Genomic DNA, 20567 nt, shown 5'->3' with positions numbered 1-20567 from the left:
CTGTGAAAACTAAAACCCCCGAGTCCAGGAGATCTGATTGGTCGGCTCCAGTGGCCTGATGGGCCTATCGGTTTGCATTGACCCTGCTAAAATCAAGACATGACATTACACACTCAATGAATGCACTCCCTTAGTTGTATTACAAATCAACTTTAAATTACACTCTATAATAATTAAAAAACTCTAGAATGCCGAGAAGAACCATAAAACTACTTTCCATTGCAGTCCACATAGTGGTGTACAAGCTTTATTCAGAGGAATCATGACTTTGCCTTATGTTTTCAGGTTTTAATGTTTTCTTTAATGAAAATCTAAAAAAAAAGTAGTGTGCATTTCAATTCAATCCACTTTACTCTGATACCATCCGTTGTCTTCCACTCCTCTGAGATTGGGCCACAACTATACTATGGCCCGATAGTATAGCGACACCGTCCATCTCATTCAGGGGGATGCCTCACATTTATTCAGGGGTTTAAGAAGCCCTACAGTCAGAAAAATATCCAATGACAAAATAACCAATAGCGGTTGCAAGTTTACACCTGATTGGTTTAAGGTGCATAGGAGTCGTTACAAAGGAATTTCAAGAGCACAGATAATTGTTGGGTTTTATTTTATAAGAAACATCACAAGGCAGTAGAAGAGCATCATCAAAACACAAAACATAAGAAAAAAAGAGCAAGAATCTGAAAATTCTGTTTTTATTATGACCTGAAAACATGACATTGTTGTTTTTTTTAAAGAGCACTACACAAGAGGAACAAAAATTGATCCCCACTTGCATTGACAAACTATTACCTCCTACAGTCCTCAGTGCCATGTAACTAGCAACCATTCTCATGGGTTGGATGGGAAACCTTTCAAGCATCCCATCATTTCACTGAGCTGTCAGTAGGAGACTTGCTCAAATGTCACCACAGATGAGTTTCCAGACGTAGCCAAAAGACACTCGATTGTACTTTTAAAATTAAATGTGTTGAAGAAAATGGTACAACTCAAGTTTGTGATTGGTCTGAAAATCAACAGAGTAAAAAGAGTTGGTCCTTGGTTTGAGTGCATGATCTGTGTCTCTTCAGTCAGACTCTTCCTCTGAGCTGGCAGGAGTGGATACAGCTTCTTCCTCCTCCTCATCTTCTGACTCCTGTGTAAATAAAGAAAAACATCAATAAGAGGAACTGGGATTGTTTCACCTGTTATTAGGGTAAAGATTTATTTAATCTGAGGCTGAAAGTATACTTCAACTGTACGTTATGCAGTCTAAATGGCGTAGGACTAAAACATTATCTGTTAAATTGATATTTCTCTGATTCGGCTTCATTAGTCCTCACCACACATCTGTTTCGCTGCCTTCAAGATAACTTAAAAAAAAAGACAGCTGTAAATATTGCTCCAATTCTAGCAGACGTTAAAGTCCACAACATAAACGGCGGCTTTTAGAATCGCTTTCACAGTAATGATCCATAACAGCCAATTAAAACATCTGAATGATTTCCTCTTCCCCAGTAATTATTACTGCATTTGATGATCGATGTGGAAGTACGATGATTTGCCGCCACGAAGCTGCACAGCTTGCAAAACTGCATCATAGGTTTTCCTTCATTCTAACAAATCAAGGTTTTCCCTAAAAAGCTAGGGGTTTTTAGGCCCTACATTCAGGGAACGAGACTAATTAGCATGATTTATACATACACCAATGCAGGCTGCAGGATTCAAACGTACAGTAGAGCAGCGCTGCACATTGGTGAACGAACTCCGCCGACAATATAAGAAAACAAGTGTGAAAAATGGGTAAGAGATCCCGGAGCGTGAATGGTGATTGAATTAAGTGGGACACAATGACTGAAGTAATGCAAACCTTGTGATTGCAAGGAAATGCTGGATGTTATCTTACTGTCCTTGAAAGCTAATGGGTTTTAAAGTATATATCGATCAATCAAACTTAATTTATAGAGCGCTTCAAACACAAAGTGACCAAAGTGCTGCAAAAGATATTTAAAAAAATGAAATAAGCAATAAAATCCAATATCTACAGTAAAACCAATAGAATAATAGCAGTTAACACAATAAAAGAAAATAGAAACTGTTAATAAAACACGCTTGATTCAAATGATCAACTGGAATTAAAAGTCAAGTTAAAAAGATGAGATTTAAAATCATTCAAGGTGTTGTCCATCCTTACAGCGAGCATTTATGTAATAAACTTTAATATATAATAGGACTGGAACTCGGTATCAACAAGGCCCACTCTAACATGACTAAGAACAGTATCTGAGTCCAAAAAAAAAAACAAATCTGGACCTCGAAACAAGCGGTTCCTCTGTCATCAGTCACTAATGTTGATTTGGACTGTGCGTTTGGTGACATTAAAATGGTTAATGTAGCTAAGAATCAAGATACTATGTAAGTATGCAGATACTTTTATGTTTCCATATGAACAAAAACCGACTAAGCAAAATTGGCACCCACTAAAAACAGAATCAATCATAAATTAATTTGTAAGAAGAATAGCTTTGCTGTGACTACAGCGAGTGATGTTTGAATTTGCATTTCAGATCTGCATTAATGTCTCTTCCTGCAGCTGCTTTGATTATAATATTTATAACTGGTTTACCTTCTTCTTCTTCTTCTTCTTGGACTTGCTCTTGTGGTCAGAGTCAGAGGAACTATCCTCGCTGGTCTCAATGAACTCGCGGCTCTTGAAGCTGTCGTTGCCTCCCCGTTCCTTTTCTTTCTCTCCACCGCTGGACTTTCTCTTCTTCTCATCCTTCTTTCCAACCGATTTTCTCTTCTCTCTGAAAGTCGAAGGCGTAGGCAGACATTCAGGGATGTGACACATGCTACTTTAACAGAAAAAAAGTAATAGCTTCTGTAATACAAGCCTTACTTCTTGGGACTGGAGGCCGATCCTCCTCCGCTCTCTTTGTATTCCTTCTTTAGTTTGTCGTATTGCTTCTTTGCCTCCCCTGCCTTTGTTTCCCATTCCTAAAAGAAACATAAGTACAAGATATTATGGGTTTTTTGTTGCTTGAGATGCTGCACAATTCAATCTGAATTAAAATATAATAACATCTCCTCCAACAGTCCAAGCTTCACACCTCCTTCTCGTTTTTGTTCAGCTGTCTCCACATCTCTCCGGCCTTCTTGGATATCTCCGTGATGGAGATGCCGGGGTTCTCTGCCTTGATGTGCTCCCGGCTGGAGTTCAGCCAAAGCATGTAGGCACTCATCGGCCTTTTGGGGCCACCACTGTCCTTCTGCTTCTTCTGCTCATAGACAAAGGAGAAATGTTGCTTTTATTGAGGACAATCTGAGATTAAAAAAAAAAAAAAAACGTCCAGTTCTTCAGCTGCTCTCTCACCTCTTTGCGTGGTTTTCTTTCTTTTTTCTCCTTCACGACTTTAGTATTCTTGGCTTTTTTCTTCTTCGCCCTCTCCTCTTCGCTATCATCACCTTCTTCACTGCTGTCGCTTGCAGAGGCATTGCTGTCATACCTGATTGAAAGGAGAAATATAGAAGGAATCTGTGAAAATGCGAGAAGGAGCTTTGATCCAAAGTTTGGAAAATTGAATAGTCACTTACTCTTCTGCGATTTCCTCATCTTCCTCTCCAGGGTTGAAGGACTCATCTACAGAAAATAGAAGCTTTACCAGCTCTTCTGCTCTAAATGATTTCAGGCGTTCAGAGGCTGAAACAGTGACTTACCGCTCCCACTTCCATCTGAATCATCGCTGTCGTTGCCCTCCTCCCTGATCTTTCCCTCAGCCTTCATCCTCTCCAGATAGGCATCATGCTGGTCATCGTCCGAGTCGCTGTACTCGTCGATTTTGCCCTTCATGCCCTGGAATTACAAATCATAGTCAAGAAAACCTCCACAAAACAATACAACGCACAATGAGCCAACATCAGTAGAAAAGAAAACGCAGTCGTATCTAACAGCGAACAATGTTGTCTCTCACAGATGAGCCAGAATATGAAAATAATTCATTGGGATATTATGGCAGAAATTTTGTTGAAAGTTTTCACCTTTATTAAGGTTATTTAATGTAACATTACCTGCATTTGAATATTGTGTCCGATAGTATAAACATGCAACCTGAACACTACAAACTGTAAAAATTCACCATAGGAAGTTAGATCTCTGGTTTGAACCCATACCGTTGGCAGAGATGCTCCGACTGATCGGCCAGGAGTCAGAATCTGAACATTTTTCTCCTGATCTGTGATCAGCAGGTCAAATAACCGAAAAATATGTTTTCCCCAAATCATTACGTACGTTAAAAAAACTCCCACCACTGTTGGTCAATAAACACATCAACTAACAGCATGTACTTTAATGCATTATTTTAGTTTAATAAAACTGAGCGGGCTTTTCCTAACCAGTACCAGTTTTTGTTTTTAGCAATCTTGTCTTAACCCCTCCTCTGTGGGTCACCTTTGATGCAAACTAAATATCAACGTCCCACAGAAGAAAATGTCTCCATCCTCTTTTTGTTAAAGTTTTGTGTTTTCCTTTATTTTAAACCTAAAAAGAGAAATAAAATTGTGATTCTTTTAGAAAAATAACATGTCCTATCATAGATATTTATCAAAAATTAAAAGTTGTCTTGTTTCCCAAAGGTCAGATAACATTTGTGGCTCTAAACGAGCTTAATTAGATGGATTCAGGGTAAAAATGAATCTTTGGACTGTAACCCCTGACCTAGAGGGTCCTGAACCTCTTTTTCTTTTTCCTTCTACATTTTGTTTTTTTCACCCAACACAATTTCTTGCATTGTTAAATTTCTGTGACCCAGACGTTTAATCAGTCTCTGACTCCACTGTTTGAAACAGGAGCTGCAAGCATCCATCCTTATCTTCAGCAAATTAACTTTTTAAATGCCAGTAAAAGGCTTGGCAGCTTAAACTGACGTAGAAACATTATGGAAACCACAGTCTGACTATTTTCCTTGCCCACATGGTGCTTCTCATCTCCATGCATCTTTATCCATGCCCTACTGGCTGACAGAAACAACCAGTCAGGAAGGCTGCCGCTAAAAACACCAACAGGAAATGGAGAGGAGCTCCATTTGTTCTCATTCTCCATCACCATGGCAACAGATGATCATAATGTGTGTGTGGCGAAGGGGGTCGGGGGGGTCTTGTAGATCTCTGAGACGTCTGAGCCAGCAGGAGTTCGTACATGTCAGCCGAACATTACAGGTGACTCAATCAACGCGGTCGAGTGTTAAACACCAAAAGCCCCCAGGCAGCACATTAGTCAGCACAATGCAAACACACACAGGGAGTTATCAGAGTGATCAGTCTCTCTCTCTCACACACAGTCCTCCAATCCGCATAACCCATGATTAGCAGTAAATCACTTAAGATTCATCAAGTAATCTGACAAGATTTCCCCACGAAATCCTGCTTAGATCCATCAGCAGCACACCATGCAACCAGAAATCACGCCACACAAATCAACTCGAGTTCCTTCATCCACACGAGGCGCCCGTAACCAGACCCACCTTCTTCTACAGGAGGTACAAACACAGACACACAGGAGAAGGGCGACACAAATCAATATCTGCAATACAAATCTGCTTCACAAACTAGGGACGAGTTGATTTAAATAAATTACCTCTTTGAACCCTCTGTTCTTGATGTTGAGCTTCTTGGCATTCACAAAGTCAAACAGTTTGCCGTACTCCTCTCTGCAAAGAAAAAAAGAATAATTTTGGTAATGAATCTGGTCATGAAACAAAGTTGTAGAGTGAACATACCTTCATTTGAACCTTTTTCCTGCAAAGACTCTGATTTCCTGCCTAACTTCAGCAGGTCAGCCGGCCTAAGTAAAGCCCCATTCTTAAAAGTACTTACTCATCTGTGACCCTTCAGCGCATTGGTTTAGTTAGGTGTCAATGTCACATTCGCACCCTAGTCTTCTGAATCATAATCTATGGATCTGCCAAAAGATTCCCTCCTCTGTTATTAAGTGTACAACTGGAACAAGTTCCAGAAAAGACAAAATTACGTGAGAGGCTTTAACCCACACAAGAACGCACCTCTCAATACTGCTGAAGGTGTACTGGTTTCCTTGTTTGGTCTCGATCTCAAAGTCGAAGGATCGTGTTGTGGTAGTGCCTCTGGCGAAGTTGACGCAGGAGATTTCCTCAAAGCGCAGGTGAACGGGGGGCTTGTGGACGTAGATGAAGCCCCTCTCCAGAGGGTAGAGGAGACCTGAAGATGCCTTGTAGGAGCAGGTGATGCACTGAGCGCCGGAGTGGCTGGGGAGGAGGTATGAAAAACAAAATGTGAAGCAGATTTTATTCAGATTTCTTTATCATAAAATAGAATCTAGTATGAGATGCATACCCCTGGAAGTTTCCGGGTACAGTGATTTTGCGGTTGACCAGGGCCTTCATCACCCTGCTGACCATCTCGTAGAGAGAGCCAGACATGTTTTTGCTGAGTTTGCCCTCGAAGCGTTTCTCCACATCCTCCCTGTTGTGCAGAGTTGACAACAGAAGAACTAGCTTGAATGTAAACGTCTGATGGGATTTCTGAGAAGCAAATTAAAGAGACGCAAAAACTCTTTTTAAATGCATGAAATCGCACCTTTAGAGCTGCGGTGCCCCCTGGTGGAAAGCACAATTATAGATAGTAAAGAGTCCCCCCCCAAAAAAAGATCAAAATTGTCTCCTTTACTCTGATACACCCCCAAAAAATCCAGTGCAACCAGCCTCTAGAAGCACCAGATTTGTAAATACTGCATCTGTAAATCGCCTTCTGTGCACCAACTTAGTTATCTCAATCACTGGGGGCACGTGTGCGATTGTATGCAGGCCTACCACAAAGCAGGCAAAGCATTCAAGCAGGTTGGAGGCTGAGTTGTGGCATCGTCTCAGGTATGTAGGGGGAAAGCTGTGAGGGACCCAGGGAGCCATGCTTTGCCTCAAGTGTGCCGTTAGGAATGTGTTACAGAACAGCTGCATCTTGTCTTCTGTTTCAAAAACAGTATTACACCCCATGAACTCATTGGGCAGTGCCCTGAGTTGAGCTTGTCCACTCTTATAGCAGGTTGGATGTGACCTATGGGCCTTGAACCTGACATGTCTGCAAGAAAATTCATGGTAATGCTTGAAAACTTCACACAGGCCGACTCAACGGCTATTTTGCTATAAACGACAGGCAAAACTTTCTGGAATTAAACCTGCAGCCACGATCGCAACTTTTCTGACTATTAGCTGAAAAAACCTTTTAAAAACCACATCTAATTTTCCTTCGGTGCTGGTTTGCAATGTAACAACATTTTAATTTTACTGGATACTATTTATCTTACAATTTACCGGAATTAAATCTTTTAGGTGGGTGCCACTCCTAATATACTCACTCGCTCATGTTGAGGGTGAGGTTGATATCCTCTTCCTTAGAAAAAAGCAGAATGAGGAAGTGATAACGCGTCTGACCCTGCTTGATGGGAGGATCCAGACTGATCTATGACCACGGCAGAAAGAGGAAAGGTGAGAAAAGAAATTGAGAGAAGCACCATGATAGAAACACTAGAAACCTGAAAAGGAAGAGACGTTCGCTCACCACGAAGAACATCTGCCTCTGATCTTTGTGCGGCAGCAGGAAGAGACGGAGGACGGTGGTGTAGGGAATCTTGTAGTCAAAGGTCTTACCGTGCAAGTGGAGGAAAGTCGGATAGATGCGAATGTCGTATCTGTAAGAAGAAGCCAAGAGAAATGAAAGGAAGGCAGAGCTTTACAATCAAAATAAGAGATGACTTTTTAAATCCCACTTTTTATCTTGTTCATTCATTAAAAAATCATCTTTGTTGGTTTATTGGCACCATTGTTGCTTTCACAACAGCTGTATCTTTTTTCCCTGCAAATCAGGCTGGAGAAGAAGTGCTGCTAACAACAGCTCTTCTCCACACAGGCCAAAATAACGGCATATTTCTGTTTTTGGGGATTTTGTAAACCTTTAAAGAAACAGAAGGTATACAGGTCCTTCTCAAAATATTAGCATATTGTGATAAAGTTCATTATTTTCCATAATGTCATGATGAAAATTTAACATTCATATATTTTAGATTCATTGCACACTAACTGAAATATTTCAGGTCTTTTATTGTCTTAATACGGATGATTTTGGCATACAGCTCATGAAAACCCAAAATTTCTATCTCACAAAATTAGCATATTTCATCCGACCAATAAAAGAAAAGTGTTTTTAATACAAAAAACGTCAACCTTCAAATAATCATGTACAGTTATGCACTCAATACTTGGTCGGGAATCCTTTTGCAGAAATGACTGCTTCAATGCGGCGTGGCATGGAGGCAATCAGCCTGTGGCACTGCTGAGGTCTTATGGAGGCCCAGGATGCTTCGATAGCGGCCTTTAGCTCATCCAGAGTGTTGGGTCTTGAGTCTCTCAACGTTCTCTTCACAATATCCCACAGATTCTCTATGGGGTTCAGGTCAGGAGAGTTGGCAGGCCAATTGAGCACAGTGATACCATGGTCAGTAAAGCATTTACCAGTGGTTTTGGCACTGTGAGCAGGTGCCAGGTCGTGCTGAAAAATGAAATCTTCATCTCCATAAAGCTTTTCAGCAGATGGAAGCATGAAGTGCTCCAAAATCTCCTGATAGCTAGCTGCATTGACCCTGCCCTTGATAAAACACAGTGGACCAACACCAGCAGCTGACACGGCACCCCAGACCATCACTGACTGTGGGTACTTGACACTGGACTTCTGGCATTTTGGCATTTCCTTCTCCCCAGTCTTCCTCCAGACTCTGGCACCTTGATTTCCGAATGACATGCAGAATTTGCTTTCATCCGAAAAAAGTACTTTGGACCACTGAGCAACAGTCCAGTGCTGCTTCTCTGTAGCCCAGGTCAGGCGCTTCTGCTGCTGTTTCTGGTTCAAAAGTGGCTTGACCTGGGGAATGCGGCACCTTTAGCTAATTTCCTGCACACGCCTGTGCACGGTGGCTCTGGATGTTTCTACTCCAGACTCAGTCCACTGCTTCCGCAGGTCCCCCAAGGTCTGGAATCGGCCCTTCTCCACAATCTTCCTCAGGGTCCGGTCACCTCTTCTCGTTGTGCAGCGTTTTCTGCCGCACTTTTTCCTTCCCACAGACTTCCCACTGAGGTGCCTTGATACAGCACTCTGGGAACAGCCTATTCGTTCAGAAATGTCTTTCTGTGTCTTACCCTCTTGCTTGAGGGTGTCAATAGTGGCCTTCTGGACAGCAGTCAGGTCGGCAGTCTTACCCATGATTGGGGTTTTGAGTGATGAACCAGGCTGGGAGTTTTAAAGGCCTCAGGAATCTTTTGCAGGTGTTTAGAGTTAACTCATTGATTCAGATGATTAGGTTCATAGCTCGTTTAGAGACCCTTTTAATGATATGCTAATTTTGTGAGATAGGAATTTTAGGTTTTCATGAGCTGTATGCCAAAATCATCCGTATTAAGACAATAAAAGACCTGAAATATTTCAGTTAGTGTGCAATGAATCTAAAATATATGAATGTTAAATTTTCATCATGACATTATGGAAAATAATGAACTTTATCACAATATGCTAATATTTTGAGAAGGACCTGTATTAGGAAAACAACAAAATAATGGAATAGTCTGTATTACTCCTCTGGCCAAAAAGATAAAAAATAAGAGCAAACTCACACCTTAACTAAAACAATTAAAGATTAAATGTGATTTTTTGAGCTTGAGAGCTAAAAGAGACTACCAATACAGAAAATCTGATTTAAAATAATTCTGTCAAGTTTAGCCATTTAACTTGAATAAAATGTAACTGAAATAAATGCTTATAGTAGCATTCTGAATTTGCTTTTGGTTTGCAGCTGAACTGGTTTTAAACCCATTCTGCTGTTAAATTATGTCAGGCGATCAGTGTCAAAATGTGCATAAAAATTGTTATCCTCAGATTATAAAAAGACACATTTTTAGCTTCAAAATTGCAAATTCCAAAAAAATTTCTTGGGATATTTTTTAATTTAACAGACATTTGTGTACAAATTATTAACCTTTCACTGTTTGAATAGTTATTGAGTTGTATGCACTGGAAGTTTCTCAAATCATCAAACAAAACTGGCTTCTGATTTTTGGACTGCTGTAAAAGACCCTCACTGATTTTTTGGCATGTGGACTAAAATCAACTTTATTTGAACCTCTTGCACCTGGGAGGACTTACAAATAAGGACCACAGTGTCCCCCACTCAGACCAGCAACGTTCACACGGCGGATCTTGATGCTGAATTTAGATTTTTTTTTGCTAAAATATGATTTTTTTTCCCCTCTTTTGCTTAAAGGTTCAAACTACTAATTAATTGTGACCGCCATCAGATTTCCTTCTGAACGGTTCACGACCCCAAAGCGACCCTCATGCGCAGAAGGAGAACATAAACGTCACACATATACGTAATAATGGAGGTCGGCATCAGTTTTTAGGCTGTGGAGCAACGGGAGCCGGCAATGTTATGACCACATCATAAAACGAAGAAAGCAAATGAAAAGAGAGCACAATTAATTACTGTGGCCTTTTGTGGAGCAGTGCCTGCTACGTCTGTAAAGAGGTCTGTGTGGATGTGTAGTCTGAGCAGGGACAATGATGTAAACGTCAGATGAAATGCGACATGACCGTTCTGAATGCGGACGCTTGGAAAACTATCGCATTGAAACTACTTAGTCAATCACTTAACCTGGATGGCATTAAATTGACCTCCAGTAATAAAGTAAAAAACCTTGGTGTTATTTTTGACCAGGACATGTCATTTAAATCCTATATTAAACAGGTTTCTAGGATTTCCTTCTTTCATCTCTGGAACATTGCCAAAATTAGAAATATCTTATCCAGGAGTGACACTGAAAAACTAGTCCATGCATTTGTTACTTTAAGGCTGGACTAGGCTTGTAATTCATTACTATCAGGATGTCCACAAAATGCAGTTAAAAGCCTTCAGCTGATTCAAAATGCTGCAGCAAGAGTTCTGATGAAAATTAAAAAGAGAGATCATATTTCTCCTATTTTAGCTTCCCTTCATTGGCTCCCTGTTAAATCCAGAATAGAATTTAAAATTCTCCTCCTCACATATAAAGCCCTTAATGATCTAGCTCCATCATACATCAGAAATCTGATTGTTCCATATGTTCCTAACAGAGCACTTCGTTCTCAGACAGTAGGTTTACTGGTGGTTCCTAGAGTCTCTAGAAGTAGAATGGGAGGCAGATCCTTTAGTTATCAGGCTCCTCTCCTGTGGAACCAGCTCCCAGTTTTAGTCCGTGAGGCAGACACCCTGTCTACTTTTAAGGCTAGGCTTAAAACTTTCCTTTTTGATAAAGCTTATAGTTAGAGTGGTTTAGGTTATCCTGAGCTATCTCTGTAGTTATGCTGCTATACGCTTAGGCTGCTGGACGACAGAATGACCACTTTCACCCTCTTCGCTACATTCTCACACTACTCTCGAATTTTGCATTATTTGCTGTTATTTCAGTTTTTAACTTTGTTCTCTCTTTTCTCTTCCTAGAAGCTACACCTGGCCTGACTCGGTGTCTACCTGTGACACCTTTCTGGAGAGGGGCATCGTCCGAGCTTCTGCTGGCAACAACTTAATGCTCTCCTCTACCGATGATCCACATGGCCCTGTCTTTTAGTGTTTAAACCTATTTTCTCCTAGACATAGCTACTGATTGAGCTTTTACTGTGACTATGTGCTCTCTTTCAGACTCTAACCTTGAAAACTGGCTCAGAGTTTATCTGTTCTTTCTTTCTAGATGAAACGACTAAATGAGCTACATCAATTAACATTTATTTTTTCTTCCCATAGAAAGTACTCCTGGATCAGTGCTTCTGTGTCTCTGCTCTGTTCTCTCTAACCCCCAGTCGGTCGTGACAGATGGCTGCTCACACTGAGCCTGGTTCTGCTGGAGGTTTCTTCCTGTTAGAAGGACGTTTTCCTCTCCACTGTGACCACATCTATGCTTAGTATGAGGCCGCTACTTGCTCATCCAGGAGGAGTGACTGCTACAAGTCTCTGACTCAATGCAATTTCCTGGGTTTCCTTAGACAGAAATTTTTTACTAATTTGAATAAATAACTGAATCTGACTGCACTGTTAGATAGTTAGGACTAATTGGAATGTATGTACCCGAGTTGAAATCTATATGATTCGATTGAACTGACTTTGCGAAGTGCCTTGGGAGGACTTGTGTTGTGAGTTGGTGCTAATTAAATAAAACTGAATTGAATTCACCTGCAATGTGAACATATCCTTAGTACCACAGGTCAAGCTCAACCTGAATTTAAGTTTTTCTAGCAAAAGCAGTACCTAAACTATATTTCTTACTTCAAATGCATTTAGTTGGTTTTCTAAAAATGTTAAAATCAAGTTTAAATCTATGTAAATTCCACCGCTTGTATTTTGCATAACATCTTCGTCCTTTAGAGACTAGGAGGGGGAAAAAGGATCCTAGTTATTTAGACCTGATGTTGATCTCCTACCTTCCTCTGGGCGTGAGACACTGAAGCTCCTTGAAGATACAAACGGCGTCTCCTGTGGCCTGAATCACATCAGCCTTCGACAAAACATTCTGGGCAAACGCCTGAAGGAAAAAACCAAACGCGCATGCCGCGTGGCGGCACATTCAACAATAATTCACAGAAACTGCTCAATAAACGTTACAAGTTTAGTGGATCCATCCCCACCTCCACAGGGTCCTGTCGTTCATCGGTCTGGCTGGGTGGGACGTAGAATCGGACCTCCATGAGAGAAACCTCAGTGTCATCATTCTGGTGAAACTCCAGTGTGACTTCGTTCTTCCCTGTGGCACACTGGGAAACGTTGGACAGAGGGATCTCGAACGCTGTGTTGTCATTGACGTCAAACGACAGCTGGGGTCCTGGGAAGACGGAGCAGAACCAAAACAGTGAACCGGGTCCTGTTAGCCTCTAATCTTTAAATAATCAGGAGTCCTACATACAGTGTTCCTACTTATTTTACATTTAACATTTCCATGCTTTTCCACGCTCAGATGTCAAGATTTTTCCGGGACACTTATCAAAAAACAACTCTAGCTTGTTTTATTGTCCAGAAATCATGAAATATAATGTTTTCAGTGAGACATTGTGGTTAAGTCAGTCATTTTTTTAATGCATCGTGCTCCTTTTAAAAACTGATCCAATCTGGATTTGATTATTGTACAAAAAACACAGATTCCTTTCAGTCAGTTTCTGAACCTGGGCCCATTTGTACAGTTACAGAACCACAGGTCCATTTTTAAAACTCTGATCTGAGCAGAGAGATGAAACTTTTAGATTCTTTTTAACAAGTCTGTATTTATCTTTTGATTTTGTCTGTAACTCAAAAGCCAAAGCGAACAATAAGTTGGACAGATACTCTCGAGAAAATCATCTAAAAAGAAGTAAAACCAACCTTTGTTTCGCCGGAATGATTTTTTTAAGTTTGGAACGTCAAACATCTCTCCTTATTCAGTTTTCAATGGGTTTCCAGACTTTCAAAGACTGCGTAGGAAACGTGTGTATACCACTACTTCAGTCTGTGCAGGCTTGTTTACCTGAGAACTTGGCCGTCCCCCAGTTCCAGCCCTTCACAGACAGGTCCTTCTCAGACAGCTCCAGCTTGTAGTTCACCTTAAAAAACTCTGATATCTTGTCAAAGTCCTGGAGAGTAAAAAGAAAAGGCAGCTAAGAAAAAGGAAGCTAAGAAGCACAAACAGTAGACGGAGATGAGAACCACGACAGTCCTGACAGACTTCATGGCAATAAAAGCACCGGCTACGCATGGGTCAAAGCCTATAAAAACACAACCTAAAAGGAAGCAGAGATGGTGGATAATCAATCACAACGTAATTGTAACTGTGCCGCAAGGGAACACAGGAGGTGAATGTAATCCATCCGCCTTGTCTGTCCTCTGACAATCAGCTCGTTTATTTATCCTGCAGGCCCGCTTACGACCGGACTCACACACAGCGACAAACACATGGTCACTGAAGCACACACACGCACAATCCCAGCAGTGCAAACACATGTGGAAGTGATTGTGGCGAGCAAGTGTGCGCTGGGAGGAATCAGCACATTTACGCACCTGGATGTCTCTGACCATACAGTTATTAGAGCCAATTAAAACCTAGGAAGAGAGCATGTTTGTATTGGTCATATGGTGGGGCCCATTTTCTGAAAATATACAATGTTGTGAGGACCCACTCACCAAAGCCTGGTCCCCATGAGGGAAAATGCTGTTCTTGGGTTAGGGGTTAGGTTTAGGACCAAGTTGTGACTTGAGTTTAGGTTTGGATTGGATTAATTATGTACTGTAATGGTTAGGTCATATAAATGAATGGAATTCAACACAAAGCCCCCATAAGGATAGAAAAACCCAAGCTGTGCATGTGTGTGTGTGAACGCTATAAGACATCAGGATTTGTTAACATGGATTAAGGACCTGTTTGGATAACGTGTAAATAAGTGAGTAAACACTTAAAAATCAGGACTTGTTTTGGCAAAGCTCTTTTAAAACGAAACAAACGCACGCACGCACGCACACACACACACACACACACACACACACACACACACACACACACACACACACACACACACACACACACACACACACATCTCCGTTTCATCACAGAACTTAAACATCATCATTACCTGGTCTGGTTTTTAGGTTTCAAACCTGCAGATTCTCAAGAGTCTTTTAAAGTGATTCTGAGCGATACAATTTCTAAAAGTGCAATATATAAACAATTAAACAAAAACAATAGTCAGATGTTTAGCTAATTCTTTTGGGCTCGACTGAAATTTTTTTTGTGTCTATTCTCAGCAATAAGAACAGGAATTGGGTCTCTTTCTTTGGAAATGTAAACATAGCATACAGTGATAATCATTGCAATATGACACTGCAATCTCAAACTCCGGCTCAGATGCAATATTCGGCCGGCCATTATCTTTCAAGACTCGTGCTTTCACACCCTAATGAGTAATAATGTGGATAGTTGGATAAACTTTTACTACTGATGCCCTCAACCGCTTGGAGACTTTAGAGACCAAAGTGCTAAAGCAGATGGACAATGATTGGGACACCATGATGAAGAGGGTAGAGAGGGGAATGTGGGTTAATTGCGATATCACCATGACAACATTTGACAATAGTGCTGCACTGGTACACTGCTCTAATATCAGACAGTAAAATAACCTCCCTGCTAACGTGCAGTTCTTGTTATGATGAAAAGGATGGTGGCAGAGGATGTCTACAACTCCATGCACCGTTTAGTGATGTCGGGGTGTTTAATATGAAATATTGTTTGGGCACATGGAACCAAATACCGTATTTCTAAAACAGAATGACGAGAATCAAATAGGTTTTATAGTTAGGCCTGAAAAGGGATAAGAACAGAAGTAAAGTAAAAGCTGTCAACCTCCTGAAGACAATTACAGCTCAGCTATTCAGCAGAATCTCTGGCAGAGATTCACCATCTTCCTCAAGGACATTTCACAGGGGTAGATAAATCAAATTGTCTGCTCTGCACGCCAGCAGCTAAATCTCTCGCCAATTCTCGATTACCGACACTAACTGTGGGATAATAAACAATGACATCATGGCCTTTCCTCCAGAACCAGAGGATCCATCTTCCCCCAAAAAATATGCTGATTAACCCCAGGAGAGAGTCGCAGCCATCAGGTTGCACCCACACCCTCATCCCTGTTAGTTACGTGCTGACATTCTCCATACACTGACAGAAATTAGGAAAACAATGCAGAGATAATAAAGAACCGGAGTTTTTTTCTCATGTTCTTTGAGCTAAATTGGTCCAGTAAATTGATTTAAACACTGACTCTGAAGGGTCGATGATTGCACTGTTTATGAAGCATGCATACTGGCGATGGTTTCCCTCATTAATCCCATTAGAGGTTTGAGGAGAAGAGCCGACTGGTTCTGACAGAAACCCACACGCACTCATCGAAAGCCACATCGGCGTTTTTCTGAGGAAATAACAGGGTGTGAAAGGGAGCTGTTTATCAGCATACACTGCTCCATATATTAAATGGATCCTTGACCAGAACCAGAGGTTTATCACGTGCAAATATCAAACTATCCTGGGGGACATTTCCATTTCCCAGAAATATTTAGTCCGGAGAAACAAAAGCTCTTGTCAAGCTGAGCCTTTTAGGCACGATTAGTTAAATATGAACAGACGAAGAACTTACCGTGTCCCTGAAACCGTCATATTTGTAGATGTGCCCAGTGCTCGTGCCAAGTTTGATGCCGTGGCCTAAACACACTCGTCTCCACTGAGCCAGGTTGAGCTCTCCGGCTGGGATGCTGTCCACCTTCCCCGTCTTGTTGCTCTTATAAACCACATTCTGTTTGCTGAAACGCAGCCGTCCGTCATTCTGCGGGGACACAACGAAGAGCTGCGTTGAAATACCGAGTACTAAAATTACAACAGTGACTCTATTCATGGTACTTAGGGAGAGACGGGTTGAAAGTAATCAAATTTATTTATGTGTCACTTTTATAAAACAACTTTTGCTGCACAAAGGCGTAGAAAGTTATGACAAATAATAAGGTAGTAAAATATAAGATAAAGACAAATATTTTGTTGGGATTTAATGTGAAAGATCAACAAGAAGAAGAGGAGAGAGAAGAGAAGCAGCCAAGAAGCCCATGGTAACGCTGGAGGAGCTGCAGATATTCCAAGCTCAGCTGGATCATTCTGTGGGAATGTTTTTCTTCAACGGGGACAGGGAAGCTGTTCAGACATAATAGGAAGAAGAGTGGAGCTTAGAGGTGGGCAATATATATTGCCGACGGTAGTATCGTAAACGTTGCTTTGATGATGTGCAGTTTTACATTATCGAGTATTCATACTGTCTCCAAAAGACAACAAATGGAGGGTGCATACACGGTAAAGGAGAGGTGCATGAAAATTCTCATTGAAAGAATGCGTGCCTCAGAAGCCAATCAGCAGACAGGATTCAGTCTCGTGACTCACAGCGACTAAACGAGAACAATCTTCTCACATGGAGGAAATATGCAGCAATATTCTTTCTCAGCGGATGATTTAATAGCAAGACATGGGTCCACGTCCCTAGCCTGGAAATGGTCCGTTTTTGACAAGACTGACGTCAGTCAACATAGCGTTATATGCAAGATATGCGGAAAAATGGTCAACTACAGATCAGTTCCACCACTGGCGAACAAACCATACAAAAGAGTATGAGGACTACGTAAAACTTCGTAACTTCGTGAGCACTACTACCGCCAAAGAAAAGACAATTCAGCACAACACACTCAGCAAATATAAATATGGCCATTGTTGGGCGATGTTTTGCAAAAGGCCATAATATGTTTGTCTGCATGTTTTGCAGAAGATGTATGAAAGCACTTAAAAAATAAACAAGAGCTATTGTTTGTGTTTATCCATAGATGTCCTGGTAGGCAAGTAGGGTTTGACAGCAATTTTCATTAAAAAAAAAGAAAGAAAGAAAAAAGATATTGTCAGATTATTGTTACTGGAAAATTAAAAAAAATTATAGAGATGTTTTTCTTGTTCATATCACCCACCCCTAGTGGAGCTAAATACTGTTCAATCCTGGAACAGACGCTGCAAAATACCAGATACTGGGGCAGAGGTTCGCCTTATTGCAGGACAGTGGCTCTTAACATGAATGAAAGATCAAGCATATTTGTTTGCTGGACGCATCAAGTCAAGACCTGAATCCACCTGAGAATCTGAGGCAAGTCGTGAAAATTGATGTTCAGAGACATTCTTTATCATGAGCTTGTGCTATCTGGAAAGAATTAGCAAAACATCCACCTCTGGATGTAAAATGCTAATACAGATGTACCCTGTAAGACATGCAGCTGTGCTTGCAGTAAAAAGCGCCTCTACAAAGCATAGTCACAGGGGCTATTTACATATGCACATACTTTCAGATTTATTTTGTCTTGATGAGAAATATGAAAGCCACACGTCCTCTACCATTCACTTTATGATTATAAACAGTTTGAGTCGGTGTATCACGTAAAAATCCAATAAAAAGATGGTGCCGTTATGTACCCAGGAGCCTTTGACCTCCTGGTAGATATCGTTGAACTCCAGCATGTCCCCCATGTTGGCGGCAGGCGATGACTGATGCTCTACAGAAAGACAGAATCAGATACACAAATCACTTTAAAATACTATTCTCAAGAGAGGAACCTTATATATATATATATATATATATAAGGCTTTCTCTGTGTGAGTGAGTGAGTGAGTGATTGAAACTTTCACCACTGCATTATCTGCTTTTTGTCCTCATAATATTTCAACTGCCTCAATTTAAGGTCGAGCTGTAACACCGTTCAGTATCTCCCATGAGCAGCATAGCAGCTAAGCTAACTGAAAGTGCAAGAGGTGCGCTTCCTTCGTGTTACAATGGTTGACGGAGTCCGGAAATATTAACAGAACACGACAAACCCAGCCCAGCAGAGGCAACCCGTACATTTAATCGAGCGCCCCTACAAAGCAAGGCCGGCATGGGAAAAACAAATCGCGATTTAAAGGTTTAAACAGCAAACTACAGAGCTTGAAATAAACCACGTATAAGCTTTGCACCTTCCGCTGCTCGACATCACCCATTAAAGACATTTCTATCTAAAAGAGAAAATACCGCATGAAAACTTGAAACCTTACAATCGCTGAGATGCGCCTCTTTTTCCCGCGTGTAGCATCAGGAGCTAGCCCTACGTCACAGGAAGCAGCAAGCGGTGTTTGTATTTACATCCGGTTAGTCGATTTTCTTTTTTTTTCTATTTGTAAATGTATAATTGTATAATAAACGTGTAATTACGAATATATAAAGTAACTATATATAGCAGGTAAATTACTGAGTTACTAAAATTCGAGTCAAAACAGTAAAGTGTGACGGAGTCTGCGCAGACCAGAGCTGGCTGCAGTAAGAACCAATAACCACAGGAGGGCGCACAATGCTATCCATATATTCCTACATTCTCACTTTTAAGAGTTTTAAAAACAAAACGCAACTAGTCTTAATTTATCTTATAATTCTGAGTGAAATGTATTACACCCCAATTCGTTCTGTACACAAATGTATACTTTTATATTTCTAAGTTTGGAAACAGAGCCAGTGTTTTTAGTCAGGATCTGGACAATATTAACCTGCTGGGATATAAAAAATAAAACATTTGTGTGGACAATAGTTTTATTAGTTTGTAGCTTGATTAAACACATAGAAGAATGCAGTGAAAACGTGAAAAACGTAACACAAGCAGTAAAGTAACCAGCTTAATAGAACACGTTCAAAGGAGGGCCTGAAGGCCTGTCTTAAATCATAACCCTTTTAATGCTCCCACCCTGTCAAGTGAGATTATCCTTTCATTGCTGCGCTCTCCCAAATAAATCTCCTGTTACATAAAAAAGAAGAATTGAGTCCTAGGTCCCCTCTGTGCTCCGAATAATCCAGCCCTGGGGACCTCCACTGTCAGCTCAAATAAGTAGGCCACTTTATTCAAACACATTCACCGCTTGACTTTAACGGATTTGAGGATTTCGTCTTAAATAAGGAAGAATTTGACCAAAGAAGTCCGTTGGGATTATTTGCATGAAGACGCAATATTATGCGGGCATCTGACGTCGATAGACTTAATAATAAATTAATATAAACTTGAACAAAATGGCTAAAAAAATTTTTTTTTATTATTTTAAAATTGTGCGGAAATTTACATCTCTTAAACGTTCATTTCTAAATATTAAGGCCCTGTTCATCATTATACAATTATGATTTAAGTTTTATTTTTTTCCTAAACGAAACGTCAGTTATGGATCCATCTAATTTCTATACCGGCCTGGTACTTGCATGGTGGGTGGTGAGGGGGGTTTGTTTTTGCTGGTGTCCATCCTCAGTCAATCTGCGAGAGACGGCGTAAGGTCGGGTAGCTCGTCCATCACAGGCCAGGCGTACACGCACTCACGGGCAAATTACACTGGCCAATTAAATAACCGAATATATTTAGGTAATTTGGACAAAATGCATGTTTTTAGACCGTGGAGAGTACGACAACCAACCGGAGGGAAAGCTCGCATGTACGGGGAAGTGAGCTGCACCATAGTGCAGCCAACGGCTCTGATTTTTCTAAATAAAAAAAATAAAAAAAGAGTCGGGGATTAAAGAAATCGCTTGTTGGCATTATTTATTTATTTTTTTTGAATTTAAAATATGAGGGTTAATATTTCAGTGAGTTTCAATATTTATTTATTTTGGATAGATAACTTAGGTTTATACTGATAACCCCCTAATTTAATGCTTAAAATCTTACCAACTTTACAAAAATAGACAAAAAGTATTTTATAACAAAGTCCTATTTTGCTGTAAAACCATTTCACTCATATCCTTTTTTATGATAATGATTTAATCATTTATGTAATTACAAAACTAAAAAGATCAATACATAAATAAATGGCGTCATTGGTTTTATTATGGTATTTACCTAGAATTTTGTTAAAACGAAACCCTCTATATATACACAAATATAA

General features: G+C 40.5%; 1 protein-coding gene across 2 annotated transcripts; it reads right to left on the bottom strand.

The window, feature by feature from the left end:
- Nucleotides 1-591: 591 nt before the first annotated feature.
- On the bottom strand, nt 592-18784 carry ssrp1a (structure specific recognition protein 1a). Of its 2 annotated transcripts, XM_047354564.1 has the most exons (19): nt 18708-18784; nt 18093-18172; nt 16237-16422; nt 13581-13686; nt 12712-12905; nt 12508-12608; nt 7570-7699; nt 7367-7470; nt 6349-6477; nt 6039-6260; nt 5615-5687; nt 5502-5507; nt 3700-3835; nt 3577-3622; nt 3356-3488; nt 3093-3260; nt 2882-2979; nt 2609-2789; nt 592-1138 (listed from the first exon to the last, which is right to left on the bottom strand). In XM_047354564.1, exons 2-19 carry the CDS (start codon nt 18144-18146, stop codon nt 1070-1072), a joined length of 2136 nt encoding a protein of 711 aa, XP_047210520.1. In that variant the 5' UTR covers nt 18147-18172; nt 18708-18784; the 3' UTR covers nt 592-1069. The 2 variants fall into 2 exon arrangements, with proteins under 2 accessions (XP_047210520.1, XP_047210521.1); XM_047354565.1 differs by lacking the exon at nt 5502-5507.
- Nucleotides 18785-20567: the final 1783 nt, after the last annotated feature.

This window comes from Girardinichthys multiradiatus, chromosome 23 (assembly GCF_021462225.1).
Source record: "Girardinichthys multiradiatus isolate DD_20200921_A chromosome 23, DD_fGirMul_XY1, whole genome shotgun sequence".
Lineage (NCBI taxonomy): Eukaryota > Metazoa > Chordata > Actinopteri > Cyprinodontiformes > Goodeidae > Girardinichthys > Girardinichthys multiradiatus.
The sequence above is the reverse complement of the archived record's forward strand: the minus strand, read 5'-3'. Positions and strand labels throughout refer to the sequence as shown.

What these genes read in the sequence shown, in the direction of transcription:
- ssrp1a (XM_047354564.1), bottom strand. Translation starts at nt 18,146, where the DNA reads ATGGGGGACATGCTGGAGTTCAACGATATCTACCAGGAGGTCAAAGGC. An exon ending in GGGGACGGCCAAGTTCTCAG is followed by an intron (nt 12,906 to 13,580) that starts GTAAACAAGCCT and finishes CCGTCTTCCCAG; the next exon opens with GACCCCAGCTGTCGTTTGAC. An exon ending in GATGAGGAAATCGCAGAAGA is followed by an intron (nt 3,489 to 3,576) that starts GTAAGTGACTAT and finishes CCTTTCAATCAG; the next exon opens with GTATGACAGCAATGCCTCTG.